Source organism: Grammomys surdaster, unplaced genomic scaffold (genome assembly GCF_004785775.1).
Source record: "Grammomys surdaster isolate TR1022 unplaced genomic scaffold, NIH_TR_1.0 124726, whole genome shotgun sequence".
In the NCBI taxonomy this organism is placed as follows: domain Eukaryota; kingdom Metazoa; phylum Chordata; class Mammalia; order Rodentia; family Muridae; genus Grammomys; species Grammomys surdaster.
The window spans coordinates 284,540-299,465 of record NW_021619686.1 but is presented as its reverse complement, the minus strand read 5'-3'; the positions used below and the strand labels follow the sequence as shown (position 1 = coordinate 299,465).

At 45.6% G+C, this 14,926-nt stretch overlaps 1 protein-coding gene across 3 annotated transcripts in view; it reads left to right on the top strand.

The window, feature by feature from the left end:
* The first annotated feature begins 11,665 nt into the window (after nt 1-11,665).
* The window catches only part of LOC114636634 (zinc finger protein 212-like), a 16,186-nt gene continuing 12,925 nt past the window's right edge, over nt 11,666-14,926 (top strand). For 2 of the 3 annotated variants that reach the window (XM_028784700.1, XM_028784699.1), the window contains exon 1: nt 11,666-11,779. In XM_028784700.1, coding sequence (XP_028640533.1) covers nt 11,756-11,779 — 24 coding nt within the window. In that variant the 5' untranslated portion in view covers nt 11,666-11,755. Of the gene's footprint in view, nt 11,780-12,040; nt 12,258-14,926 lie in introns of those variants that run through there. The other variant, XM_028784701.1, reaches the window with a different exon arrangement.

Here is a 14,926-nt window from a genome sequence, read left to right as displayed (position 1 = left end):
AAACATTTAACACATAGCTTGAGTTTAGTACCTTTATTTTACCCCCCAAGAAGCTGATTCCCAAAGAGGTATGGTGATGGAGCTATTGACAGCCAAGGCTCCAGTTCTCTGGAGCCCAGTCTGGTGGGTCGTACTGCCCTCCACTACACTCTGAATGAATGGAACCCTTCCTAAAGTGGGTGCTAGGAACCAAATCCAGGTCTTCTATAAGAACGCATCTCTCCAGCCCCAGGTGTGGGGGTGTGGTGTGTGTATGTGGGGTGTGTGTGTGTGTCTGTCTGTCTGTTGTCTGTCTGTCTGTTTTGGGGTGTATATGTGTGCCTGTTTAAATGCAAAGTCTCAAATAGTAGAAATTAAAAAAAAAAAAAAGACCCAGGAAGACTAAAACATCCAGCGCTCAGAGCTGCTTCTAGGCCCTTCCAGACTTGTGCTCATTGTCCCAGACAGCTGATTTGACTTCTTAGAATGCAGCATTTCTCTGCATTGCCACCACAGACTCCTGGGTACAGAGCAAAGGCCACACTGCTCAAAAGTACAGAGAGACAAGGAGTGCCAGAGAGCCATAAAGGTAGAGTCTGTTCTCTCCAACAAACCAAAGATGGATTCCACCCAGTGCAGCTTGGTGAGTGAGCTTGCTAAGTAAGATTAATTAGAGAAGCATGGGCAGCACAGGCAAGACACCACTGATGTGTTGTTCTGCCCCCAGTCAGTTTCTACCTCTTATACACACTGGTATGTCTATGATTATGTACAGCTGGGACAGGTGGGAGGGCTGATTGGATTCTCCTGTGACGTTAGCTGTGACCCTTCACCCTCCTTCCACAAGTGATATGAACAACCTCACTGCTGTCACCACAGACCCAGCTACTGGCTGTATTGTTATTTTATTGTGGCTGTGGACCAAGGTATCCTGAAGGCCACCACAGCAGCTCTGCCTCATGGTGGTGACAGTTATGTTTATCCTCCTGAGAACTGCTATGTGACACTGATCAGCTCAGAGAATGTCAGGCTCAGGGCCTGAGTCCCCCACCTCCCCCTTTTTTAGTCAGTGTCTTACTATGACAGGCCCTGGGTTGCCTGAACCTTGCTTTGTAGATCAGGCTGGCTTTGAACTCAGAGAGATCTGCCTGCCTCTGTCTCTTGAGTGCTGGGATTAAAGGCATGAACCACCTATGTCAATCCTGATCCCTTAACTTTTGGTGATTTATGTCATTATATAGAAAAAGTGTTTAGAGGAAAAGATTGAAGATAGATAGGTCTTAGATCATTATTGAACAGTTAGTGACCATGTATAAAATCCAATCTTTGTCAAGCTTGAAATGTAATGGGAAAGAGAAGACATTTGTAAGAATGAAACCATGTGGCTGTTAACCATGAAAATAGGGAAACACATGCTTGATCCTCCCTAGGGCTGGCCACTGTCATGATACAGAAGGCTGAAGAACAGTGACATAGAGAAGCCATACGTAGCCAGTGAGCACCAACACCCTCAGTGCCTACCTATAGGTTTCTGAACCATATTCCAGTGGGTCTCACTATACTGGTGTCTTCAGCTACACCAAGAGAGGCCCCAGTCCCTGAGACAGGTCACGAGACAGCAAACTCTACTCTCAGAACTAACCAAAGGCAGTGACTCTCAGTATGTTGAACTTTGCAGATCGTTCACTCAATTACCCGTTTTGATGTTTAGCTCATGTCAGTCAACATAGGCAGTATGTTGGGGGCTGGTTTACATGGGACTGGAGTTAGGAGTTAGGGAGCTGATCCACATAAAGAAGAAAGGGACAGTCCAAGGTGGTAATGCTAGTCTATGTAAGACGTGCCGAGTTCATCCTGCACGAAGCAGCGGGTGCAACTTCATGCTGAAGTCAGGCTTGAAGCATGAGCTGCACGGGGCAAAGGGAAAGGAAGGCAGGGAGTCAGGGATTTTAAGACAAAGAGGCTGGTGTGGCCAGGACAGAGAGGTATGAACCTGTGGTTATATAGTTAGATGGTGAGGCGTATAGTACAGGCCATGGAAGACCTTGAATACTCAAAGTGTCCTTCAGACAGACCAGCAGCAAGCTTGGGATCCACTGTAGTGTCGCCCTGTAGAACTTAAAAGCAGAGCAGACATGGCTCCCAAAGGAGGTCAGGAAGGATTTGATGGAAGTCCTGAGAAAGCAGGATAGACCAGAGACCATTGAAAATGACAAAATACAGGTAAATCTTTTTTTTATTTAAATGGACTTTCTCATTTCTGAGCAAATAAATTTTGTGTGCGGGTGTACTCGTGTACATGAGCAGAGATTGCTGGGTTCTGTTTTTTTCATTCTCTGCCTGTTCCTATGAGAGAGAGGGTCTCTTACTGGACCTGGGTCTAAGCTGGGAGCCAGCAAGTTCCAGGGGTGTTGCTCTCTCCCTTGCCATCCACAGCACACTGGGGTTACAGGTACACTTGGCTTTTATGTGGGTGCTGGGGATTTAAACTTGGGTCCTCATGCACAGCAAGTGCTTTTACCCCCTGAACTATCCCCAGCCTTTCCTCTCTCCATTTCTTGGGGGGAGGTGTATGAGGGGGGGACCAGTGATGCTGAACTTTGAACCCAAAGCTTCCTAGACGTTAGGAAAGCAACCTCCCACTGTACTGCCTCCCAGCCTTTCTTTCCTTCCTTCTTTCTTTTTTCTTTCTTTTCTTTCTTTCTGAGATTGTTTCATATAGTTCAGAGTGGCCTACAACTTCCTATGTAGCCAAAGACAACCTTTAATTTCTGATCCTTCTTTCTACACTGTTCTGAGTACTGAAATTACAGGCATGTACCACCTCCTGTGCTTTATGCATTGCTTTATGTGTGCTAGGCAAACGCTGTCCACTGAGCTATACCACCAGCTCCAAACAATGCTATCTTACGATCAAGGATTTTACTGTCATAATTGTCTTTTTGAGATCTGGTCCCTGGGTATTGGACATTGGTGGGGAGTAAGAGAAAAATAGGAAAAGATCACACCAGTTCTGACTACTCAGCCTAGGGCTGTAATTTTACAGTGACTTGGCCTTTAGTGTTTATAAAAGAACCCGGCAGGGCAGCTGTGGGCCCAGGGCTAGTCTCTCCTCTGGCTCTGCATTGATCTCCCTCATGAGACACTTTCGTACTTTGTAAGTCAGAGAGAGAGCCTACTTTCAGACCAGCACAGCAAATGCCTCAAATTATTCCAAGCCGGTGAGCCAGCTATGTTCTTTTGTTGCTGGTTTCATTATGTAGCCCTGGCTGTCCTGGGCCTCACTATGTAGATCAGGCTCGAACTCACAGAGATCCACCTGCCTCTACCTCCCAAGCACCAGTATTGAAGGCGTGTGCCACTAAGCCCAGCTTACGTCTCTGTTCTTAAGACTTTGAACCACTCTCCCCACCAGAAATGTCTCAGAACTCACTACCTGGATCTTTCTCCATCCTGCACTTCCCTGTCGCACTAAGGGGCAGCTTTCTCCTGTTCTGAGGCCTCCTCAGCCCTTCTCTCCAAGATATACTGGGAAACCCTGAATCTTAATTTTTTTATGCAGTACAATTTTGTTCCATCTTTGCTCACCTTCTGTCTTCCAAGCCATTTCCTATGACCTCTTTTTTCCACAATTCGAAAGGCCAATAAAAAGTTGGTGAAACAAAAATATTGATTATTCTTTAAGAGGAGGTATGTATCATGTTTTCCAAACTACCAATCAATGAATAGAATTTTGAAGGTTTTGTATTAATATATTAAAAATAAAAAGTGTAAAAAGGAGATATACGTGGAGGAAAATCTAGCAGGGCATGGGGGTTGCCCCAACTGTAGTCCCAGCTACTCTAGAAGCCAAGGAAAAAAAAAGGAAAGAAAATCTTGTCACACACATATCTGGTTTCCCTGTGAGGAAATGTTCAAGCTACAGGTTCTAGGAAATCCTCTCTATGATTTTGTTGCTTTTGTAGGAATGCTACCTTGCTCTCCTTGTCACTTTCTTTCAAGTGTCCGAGAAGTTATTGTGATGGTTACATAGATAATGTCTTTCCTTTTCTGTTTTTTGGTTTTGGGGGTTTGTTTTGTTTTGTTTTTGTTTGTTTGTTTGTTTTAAAACAGGATCTAACTTTGTAGCCCAGTTGGCCTGTAACTCACTATGTAGAACAGACTCGCCTTGAACTCAAGAGACCAGTCCCTCTGCCTCCCAGTGATAAAGTCAGGCTGCTGCTGTGCCCACTGTGGTTCATAGAATGGGTGCAGTCATTTATCTACCAGATGGCTATTGATTACCTTCTGGTTTTTATTGGGGGTGCTTTTCGCTTGTTTGCTTGCTTGCTTGCTTTGGACACGAGGTCTTACACAGCCTAGGCTGGCTGCAAATTTACTATGTAGCTGAGGACAGCCTGCTTCTACCTACCAAGTCCTCAGTTAGGTCTCTATTTCAAACCAGCTCACTCTGAGAGACTGGAAGTGGGAGGGGAAGAGGAAAAGAGAGAGGGAGAGGGAGAGAGAGAAAGAACAGGAATGAAGGAGAGGACTGTTCCCGACCCCCTCTAGTTACTTGCCTCAACCTACCAAGTACTGGGGTCACATAGGTGTGTGTGTCACCAGGTCTATTTGTTTTTTAATTTATTATTATGGCGGGGGGGGGGCATGTTCCATTGTACACTGTGGAGGACAACTTTGTAGAGTCAGTTCTCTCTTCCCACCTTTACCTTGGTTCCAAGGAAGGAAGTCATTACTTGTCAGGTAAGTAGTGCCTTTACCCACTGAGCCATCCCAGCGGCTCCACCGGGCCTGTTTTTAAAGTAGTGCTTCTTGCCCCACGCAGCACCCGTGAGAACGATACACGATGCACGCATCTCACCCTCTGGCAAAGCTCTCACTGTCTTTTACTGACCAAACTTCCGTCTCTGTGCGGTCCGAACTTCCGTCTCTTTGCTGCCGGAACTTCCGTCTCTGTGCTGAGCCAGGCCTAGATCTTCAGCGTGACCAGACCAGACCCCACTTATGTCCATCCATGCTCTCCTGAGGTCCTGGGCCAGTGAAGTTGTGCTTAAGTCCTGTTGTCTCAAATGCCTTACCTTCTCACTAAAGCCTGCTCGGCACTCTAGCTTATATCCTTTCCTGACTTTGAGCAGAATTTTTAGAAATATCTCCAGGAACTAAAAACTGTGTCTGAGAAAAAGCACAAGGACAGGCAGAAGGGCTGACTGAGTCCCTACATTTGCTTTGATCATGGAAAGCTATATTGCATTTTTTTAAAGGTGGGGTGTGTAGCCGAATCAACATCAAACTCAGTATCTTGCTTTAAGCCAAGCATGGCGATGTGGGCATATCATCCTAGTACCCGAGGGGGCTGAGGCAGAAGGATGGCTGAGTTTGAGCTTGTCCTAGGTTATGTAGCAAGATGGTGTCTCAAAATAGAGAAGAAAAATCTTGCCTCAACATTCCCCTCTCACATCTCTGCTGGGGTTACAGCCTTACACACCACCATGCCCAGCTTCATGAAATACTTAAAAAAAAAAAAAAAAGTGACAAGGTGGCAGATATCCCAGCGTTGTAGAGCTCTTTCCCCCAAGTGTAACAGCCATCATCTTCATCAGAGCAGCTGTGGCTGCTTGCTAGAAAGCAGATCTGGCTTGTTGACTACTGACATTCCCTCATAGAGTAGAGCAGAGTGGATCTGAGATCCCAGCAGCTTCCTCCTGCTTCCCAGGCATCTGAAAGCAACCTTCCTCTAACAAACAGCTCGTGGCCTGTGTCCTCAGGAGGGGCTGGAGCGCAGAGAGTGTAGAGGCTTCCTGAAGCGGGGGACTCCATCTATGCAGCTATAATGAAGTGGTTGTCCATTCTGGAGTGTGACTTTCCAGTGGTGCAGCTGTTTTAGGGCCACCCACATTCCTGTAAATAACCTCTCACCCAAGCTCTGTAAATATGTTCAATAAATGCATTGGTTCCCCACACTGGAATCTTACTTTGGTTTGCTGTTTGTGTTCTGTAAAGAGTAGGCAGATGTTTGTTTATTTCTGGGAGAGTTCCCAGTTTCCTATAATCCTTAATTTTGGAAATATGTGTGTGGGTGTTTCACCTGCATATATGTCTGTGTACCACATATGTGCCTGAAACCCACAGAAGCCAAAATAGTGGAAGTAGATTCCCTGGAACTAGAATGATTGTTATGGGCAACCACGTGAATGTCCCAGTCCTCTGGAAGAAGAGCCAGTGCTCTTAATTGCTGACCCATTTCTACAGTTCTCAATAATACTTTTATCAGTCCAAGTACTTCTTTCTACTTGTAATCAACAGAAGATGGCTGACCAGCCGAGAATGAAATCTAGAAAGAACCAGGAATCACTCACAGATTCAGAGGTACAGTTGAACTAACACGGGACACACAGAAAATCACCTCTGATTCTGTGTTAGTCTCTCTTCCAAACCAGCTGACTCTGAGAGAGTAGGGGGAAGGAGAGGGAGAGGGAGAGGGAGAGGGAGAGGGAGAGCTCTATTGTAACTTTATCCCTGGTGAGGAGAGCATTACTTGGTCCAGCCTGGTGTACTTGGTCTAGTTCATGTCACAGGCCCTCCCTGACTCAATGACTGTTGTCTGTAGGCTAGATGCTATGATGAGGTCCAGCTAGGTCAGTTGTTTGCTATTCAGTCACTTACCAGGCTGGAGATGACACCTAAGAAGGTAGCAGTAATGACTTGCTCTCCTGGCAAACATTTATAGTCCAGATACTTAGGAGACTGGCAGAAGAAAATCCTAAATTTAAGGCCATCCATCCTAAGCCAGTTGAAGCTTGCCAGGACTACAAAATGAGTTCAATGTCAGCCTGGGGAATAAAGTGATACTATGTCTCAGAAAACAAAAGTGTGTGTGTGTGTGTGTGTGTGTGTGTGTGTGTGTGTGTGTGTTGCCGGTTGTGGTGGCAGGGGCGGAGAAGCAGCTCACAGTGGGGTACTTTTTAAATATGTGAATGGCCCTCACTTCAATTCCTAGTATCAGATTAGGGGTTGGGGAATAAAGGGAAAAAGCAAGCGAAATCCAAGAGGACCCTTTCCTAACGTGGGGGAAGTTCTACGCCCAGAGGAAGAAAGGCATGCCAGGCTAAAGGTATAGATGGGCTCCATAGAATCCACACAGCAACGGAGGCACCTTGAGCCCAGATACAGTCAGTCTAGTATTTTCACTGACCTTGGAAAGGCATGGTCCTCATCTTAGAGATTAGCAGGGGTGACTGAACAGGAAAGGTCTCAAAGGAGGAGGACTAAGGCCATTGTCTACAAAGTTTCTTGAATTTAAAAAAATGTCTATGCTGGGTGTGGTGACAACCACTTTTAACCCTAGCAATCAGGAGGCAGAGGCAGGAGGATCTCTACAAGTTTAAGGCCAACCTGGTCTACAGAGTGAGTTCTGAAATAGCCAGGGCTATGTAGGGAGACCCTGTTTCAAACTTAAAAAAAAAAAAAAGTCTAGGTAGAGGTATAGCTACATACATGTGCCTTGCTACAAACCATGCACAAAGTAAAAAATTTAAAGGATAGAGCTATTAAAAGCATTATTTTAAACTTAAAATTACATTATGTAGTGGTGCCTACATGTAATCCCAGCCCTCAAGAAGCAGAGGCAGAGGGATTAGGAATTCAAGGACACCACAAAGCACCGCCACAGCACAGAGGTTTTGTGGCTGCAGGTTATCATACCTACTCCCTAGGTGGCTGCCGTCTTGCAGAGTAGTCAAAAACTATTCTTCCAAAAATTAATTTTTGCTTGTGCCGCACAGACTTCTCTGTTGGTAACGTCCAAGTCTACGTTCACACTGTACAGACACAGAGATGAGGCTACAAATCCCCACAGTGTGCATGTTCCGTACCTCTCTAACGGTGCCCCCATTTGTAGTGACTGGAAGCCACATTTTAAGTTGTTTTTTTTTTTTTTTCAGAGCATGTGTAAACATCTGAGTATCAGTAGAAAGGAGCAAATGGAGCTTCTGAGAGACATTTTTCTTGGTGAGTTCCTTGCAGTGCAAGGCTTTGCTTTCCCAAACATAAAAGCAAACCAGAAGCCAGAAATTTTGTTACTGAGTATTGGCTCCATGCCAGCCACACAGTTTTCAGAAAGCGAGCCACATGAATTGCTTCACATTCTCAGTGGGAAGATAAAGGTAGTCACTACAGAGAGAGCATAAGCCACACTGTCTAAATGTTTGCTTTTATGTGTATGTTTGTGTGCCTGCATGAGTTTATATGCATCACATATGTGGAGGAGCCCTTAGAGGCCAGAAGAGGCTGTCAGATCCCCTGGAACTGGAGTACCAGGTAGTTATGACCTATGATGTGGGTGCTGGTGTTTCTCTCCAGCCTTTGTGCCTTTTTGAAAAATAATTTATTCTTTTGAGACTGGGATTCACTATATAGCTATGGCTGGTATGGAACTCAGAGATCCACCTGCCTCTGCCTCCCAAGTGTTAGGATTAAAGTCATGCAAAACACACACACACACACACACACACACACACCACACACACAAGAGAGAGAGAGAGAAAGAGAGAGAGAGAGAGAGAGAGAGAGAGAGAGAATTTTAAAGAGATAAGAAGAAAAGCAAAGAGAAGTAATTAATGTGGCCAAACTGGGAAGAAGAGATTAAGGGGTCCAGTGAATTAACTCTGTCTTTGGGGGTACTAACAGAATTTTTTGGCTTATATAAAATTGGAACAAAGGGTAAGAAAACATGCATAATTGCTGAGTCCAGCATGGCCATGTAAGGGACAGTACAGAGCCAGCAGGGCATGGGCCTCCATGAGGGTTAATGGTTGCTGTGGGCATAAGGCTTGTTTATATAATAGTGTACATATTTTCACACTCCTTCTTTGAGGAATGGCTTCTCTGCAAGGTTAATGACTCCATGATAATCAGACACAGCACAAGTCTGGGAGGTGAAGGTGTGTCAATGTCTCAGCAAAATGGTAGAATGCTGTGACCTTCAGGACAGCCTTTAAGGCTGTAGGAAAGAATGCTGAAAACACAAGTACAAAAATATGTAATTTCTTAACTATGCAAAACATAAGGATGCAATATGACTTGTATAATAAGGATCTTCACAGATCTAAAGGAACAGAGTCAGTTGCACTATGAGCCAGCTTGTCAGAAAGATACAAAGACATGTAGGCAGATTTCCTGAGTTCAAGGTCAGCCTGGGTGGGACAAAGAGTTTAGGTCTAGGCTCAGGAGTGGTAGTCTAGTGCCAGGGAAATGTTAGTGATCCCCCCAAGAATAGACAGGAGCTGATCTGATGTAACTCACAGCAGGCTCTTTATTTGAGCTACCTCACCCCACCCCCAGCACACTGCCGTCACCCAAGATGGTTTTGGTAGTGGTGGAGCCCCGAATATTTATCAGGGCAAGGCTTTACAGTAAGCAGCAAGCAGGGGTAAGTGTGCAAGAATCTAATTGGAAAGCTACTGTGGCCTTTAATATAATTGGCTGGTGCTGGGAGTCATATCATAAACTTAATTTCTGCTTCCCTCTACATTGGTGGTCGTTAAGCAGGGGGTGGACGTGTAACCTGGGGGTTCAGGTTTGTTGGAGGATTAACCTGGAGGTGCTGGTCTTGTTGGGGAGTAGCCTAGAGACTAGAGCTAAGCTCAGGTTTTGTTGGGGGGCAACTTGGAAACTAATGGTAGGTGCCAGCCTGTTTACCTGAATTTAAACTTAGGTCAGGTTCTCTAAAATGAAGTCTAAACTTAAAAGGTTTGGCCTCTCAGTAGGAATGGTAATTTCAAGGAAGGGTCTGCATCCCAACCAGATATCTTACTGCCTGTGCTTGCTGTCTCTGTCTAAGAAGAATTGAGGGGCTGGGGTCATGGGATGCTGATTCATGGGATAATAAAAAGGAACCTGGGGTAACGACTGAATGGATAGGTAAACAAAAAACTGGGCTTTTGATCTGCAAGCGATGAGCTGTCCAGAGAGTTTTTAGACTAGCAAGAGAGAGGCTGTCTTTAGCAGAGAGCGACCTGAAAGGCTGTTCCAAACACACAGAGTGAGCAGTCGGGAAAGCCTTCCCAGCAGAATGTAGGCCACCAGCTTGGACCCATGGTTTGACTTGGAGTCATTTGTTTCACTGCTCCCGGACATCCCTTGGCTCAGAACCCCTCTCCAAGCTGAGGCCAGTCTTTGGCACATAGTTAAGCAGTCCTGGTCAATAATCAATAAGTGGTCTGGATGACTGCTGTCTCAGTTCTGATTCTGTGAAGTGCTTGGAAGTCCTATTGCTGTCACTGAACTGCTTAAGAGGATCCATGTGGCTCCTACAAGACGGTTAAATCTGCTCCCGGGTACAGCTTCGCACACAAGGATAACTGCCCTTATCTGAGAGGTGATCGATCCTTTAACATCTTCTCTTCCTGGGATTCGAGGTGACTGCTGGACCAAGACTTATGTCTGAGCCTCCAGCTTGACCGGGAATGAGATGGGTCTAGCAGACACAGTCCTTGAATGATTGACACAATTATGGAGTAAAGCAGGAATTTGATCCAAACAAAGGCAACAAAGACAAAATGAAGACACAGACACACCCAGAGTTGCCTCGTGGGCTTAAATGAGTCAGTGCTTTTTATTTATTTTTTTAATATAAATGTCTTTCAGCAGGCCATCAGCTTAAGTACTGGAGAAAGTTGTTAGCTGTAGTCAGTGTAGACAAGGATCACTTGTAGAATCGTATCCCACCCCTACCATGAAGAAGGAACCAGTCTAGTGAGAGTTGAATTCTCACAGAGGAAGCTATTCACGCCTCCTGTTCAAAGTGGAAACTCATGTCATTCTCACCCACCATCTCCAGGACAATGTAATGGAAATGAGGCAAGGGTGAGTATTGCAAATACTGGTTTGGTGGGGGGGGGTGTTGTTTGGAGTCAAGGTCTCCAGTTATTCTGGTTAGCTGGAAACTCGCTATATAGCTGAGGCTGCCCTCAAACACCTGAGCGCGGGGGTTAAAGGTGGTGATGTGGCCAGATGTTTCCAAGTCAGAATGCAGAACACATTGCCTCTAACACTCACCCCGGCATGAGGACTAGGTTAATTATTAGCGATTAAGGCTACCTTGAATTCTGCAATGCGAGTGATTTCCATAATTAACACACTACAGTGGATTGGCCTGAAAAAGCCAAGTAACAGGTGAGCATTTGAACTAAAATCACTTGCCTCTGAGAACTCTCACCTTTCCTTTAGCTTCAGCTGTGTTCTTCCCTCACAGAAAAGTCAGTGTACACATTTTAAAAGGTCATTTTTTATTTTTGACAATTGCATGCATGTACAGAACGTGTGGTGATCACATCCACCCTCATCGGTCTCTCTTTCTATTGGTCCCCACTCCCTCCTTCCCGCGCCTTTTTTTTCTCTCTCTCTCTTCTTCTCGCGCCTTTTTGTTTTTTAAAATTACACATATTTGAATCTCTTAAAGTATTTCGCGGAGTGCAGCACTTAAATTCAGAAAATGCCCTTGATGTTGAGAATCCTTGCCCTTACACCCCCACACTCAATGGCTGAATTTCCAAGCTGCTGTTCCCCTTCCGGGCGCACAGCGGCGCCAACAGAAACCCCGCGCGGTAGGAGGAGCCGCTGCCGCTCTTCTTGTGGGGCAGGGGGGGGGGCGCTCCCATAATGCACCTTGTATCAACACGGCGGCGGTGGCGGCTTCCCGAAGGGTCCGGGCGTCTGGTGGAGTGGCACACAGTTCGAGCACTAGCCCGCCAATCGGTGTTGTGGGGCGACTGCGACCATGGCGGAGTCGACGCCTGCTCGGGTAAGGTGGTCCGGCCGGCCCGGGAGGGCCTTGGGGAGACAGCGCCCTGCCCGGGGCGGGGCTTGAGGCGCTCGGTCGCGGGCTTGGTTTCCTCCGCGGCCGTTGGCGCCGGCGGATGCCGACTTCCCTCCCGGCTACCCTCGCCCTCCGCCCGCCCGCTCGCCCGCTCGCTGGGTCCTTCTGCGTCAGGTTCAGAGCCTGGGTGCCCTGCCATCTTTCCGCAGAAACTTCTGCGAGGCTTTTTGAATTGTTTGTGGCTGTGCCCACGTATTTGCCTGCTACGTGCCAAGTAGGGACTCGTTTTCTGAGTTGGAGAGATGGCGCGGGATAAAACCCGGGGTTCCGGTTGTTGCCTTTGGGCTCAGCTGTGGAAGACCTCAGGACTTACGGCGTCCCTCGGACCGGTGGGGTTTTGATCCGGGTGCCATGTTCTGCCATAGCTCTCTGTACTGAGTTGGCAGCCACAGGTTGAAGCCAGGTGGGGCCTTCTCTCCTTGGGGACAGGTGTATTTGTTGTTTTTATTTGTTTGTTTGTTTTACAAGAAGGTAGGTGCACACTGTTATCCACTTTCCAACTCTTCCAGCTGTCTCTCTGTCCAGGGAATGTGAAGACACTGAAAATTGGTTTGAGGAATATCTTCCGTAACTCAGCCTTCCATCTATTCAGTGAATGGCCCTCGGAAGGCAGCCTGTGTTCAGCTCTCTAGGCCTTTGTCTCCTTAACTTGAGTTGAGAATGTTGAGTTCCTTGTTGGAGCATTTCTACGCTTTTCTAGGCCTCCAGTCTCCTCATGCTGTGTCACAGTAGAGGTTAACGTAGGAGGGTTTATGGACCTGAACTGGCTTTTTGTTGTTAAGACAGAGCCTTACTCTGTAGCACAGGCTGTCCTCAAACTGATGACAATCTTGACTCAGCCTCCCCAATGCTACAGGCATGAGTCATTATGCTGGGTTTTGTTTGGTGGTGGTTGTGCTTAGAAGCAGACTCTCATGTGCCCCAGCCTATCCTATCTGAGAATGACCTTAAACTCCTACCTCTGACTTCCAACTTGCAGAGATTACAGGCATAAGTATTTTTCTTGTCTTTTTTTTTTTTTAATCTTTCAAAATAAGATCTTGCTGTGTAGTCCTGGCTACCTGGAAGCAGTTTTGTAGACCAGGCTGGCTCTGAACTTGAAGCACCCCTGCTTCCTGCATCCCAGTGCTAATGAGAGACCAGGAGTTAAACAGACTCCCTGCAGGGTAAGCAGATAGGGAGAGAGGCCCTGGCTAGGTAGGCAGATTTCCAAGATGGACATTATCTTCCTGATGCTCTTGACTTGAGACGAGACTGGCAACTTAAAGCAAAAGCTTTCTAGTCTTTTGTCTCCCACCAGCAGGTCCCCTGCTGATGACTGGCTCAACAAGTTCCGGGCCTGTTGCATGTTGCACACCGGCTCTGAGCCAATCAACCATCTTCAACTGAACAGCCCCAAGTGAGAGCATGAAGTCTTCAGAAGCTTTAAAGCCCCAGTCCCCCAAATCCAGCAGCTCCCTGAGCTCCCTCTCCATCTATCTCTGTGTCTGCTGTTTATGTGTTTCCTCACTCCCAGTAAACACTTTTCTTCAACTGTTGATTCTGTCAGTAGTGTTTGAGATTTTTTTTTTTGATGCTACCTGTGGGGCTTGAGTTTTTCCTGCCTTTTAATTCTTTAACTGGCAGAGAAAACATCCAGACCCCTAGAGTGTCTGATTTCCAGACTCCTAGACTGTACCAGTAGGCCCATCGTTGTGCACCTTGGCTTTTTGGGTCCAGAAACACTTTGGGAATCCTGAGATCTGTTTGTGAAGAAGAGATCCAATACAATTTGTGTTGGAAGTTTTGCCTTGGTTGAAATTCACTATGCTTTTTCTAAGAAGTGGGTAAGAACTAATTAGAATGGATGGACTGAAAGATTTATCAGTGGTTATTTTCAAGGAGTTACCACTTAACAGAAAACACGGCACTAGTGTTTATGGTGTTTCTGCATCTGACTCCCTTGAGACCCAGATGCAGCCTGTAAAGTGTTTTCTCTAGGGAGATTTGTATCACCGCTAAAGTGAGCTGAGAGGACCAGCACACTCCTTTCCTGACGATTCCACCCTTAGTTGTCACCAACAGACGTCACTGAGAAGAAGCAGTAAAGGTCCACCAAAATCTCAAATTAAATTTGAACTTATAATCTTGACATTGTAGAATTTATTTAAACTGTTCTTGAACATACTTTGAATATATTTGTATTCTCACACATCTCTTCAGGTGAAGCTTCTGTGCTGCTAGGCTAGATATATGTCTTGATAATAACAACTAAAAATAAAAAATACTGAGAAAAAACTATGTAAATATTTGAAATTTATTGTAAATCATAAGACCATCATTTTGTACAACAATTCAAAAGCAGTATAAGCAATACTTATAACCCAAAACCAGGAAGTGGGAACCTTTAAGATATGAACAGTTGTGAAGCCAACTTTGAGAGCATTGCTGAACAATCACATTATCACATTTGATGCTTGTGAAATCAAGGGACTTTTTTTTTTTTTTTTTTTGAATCAGTGCACTACTACATAACTCTGGCTGTCCAGGAATTCAATATGGAGACCAGGCTGGCTTTGCCTCCCAAGTGCTTGGATTAAATGCCTGGTTGAATGGGACAGTTTTTGTTGAGTTAATCACAAATAGTTAAATTACATGACAGCATTGACGTAGAAGCTAGGAAGAGGGATCAGAATTCAGAAGTCTAGTGGCCTTTGTAAATATACTTTTTATAATATCTAGGATAATCGCTAATGACTAGAAAGTCAGTTACAATAAATGTAATTGAATTAAAAGGCAAAGATTGCCAGGACAGGAAAAATTCAACCTTCTGGCTTATAACAAATACAGCTAAAAGGTGTCTATACAAAAGGTGAACTATAAAAGGATATGAAAACAATTTGTCAAGACAATACTAATTAAAAGTAACTTGGCTAGCCGGGTGGTGGTAGCACACGCCTTTAATCCCAGCACTTGAGAGGCAGAGGCAGGCGGACTTCTGAGTTCAAGGCCAGCCTGGTCTACAGAGTGAGTTCCAGGACAGCCAGGGCTACACAGAGAAACCCTGTCTTGAAAAACCAAAAAAAAAAAAAA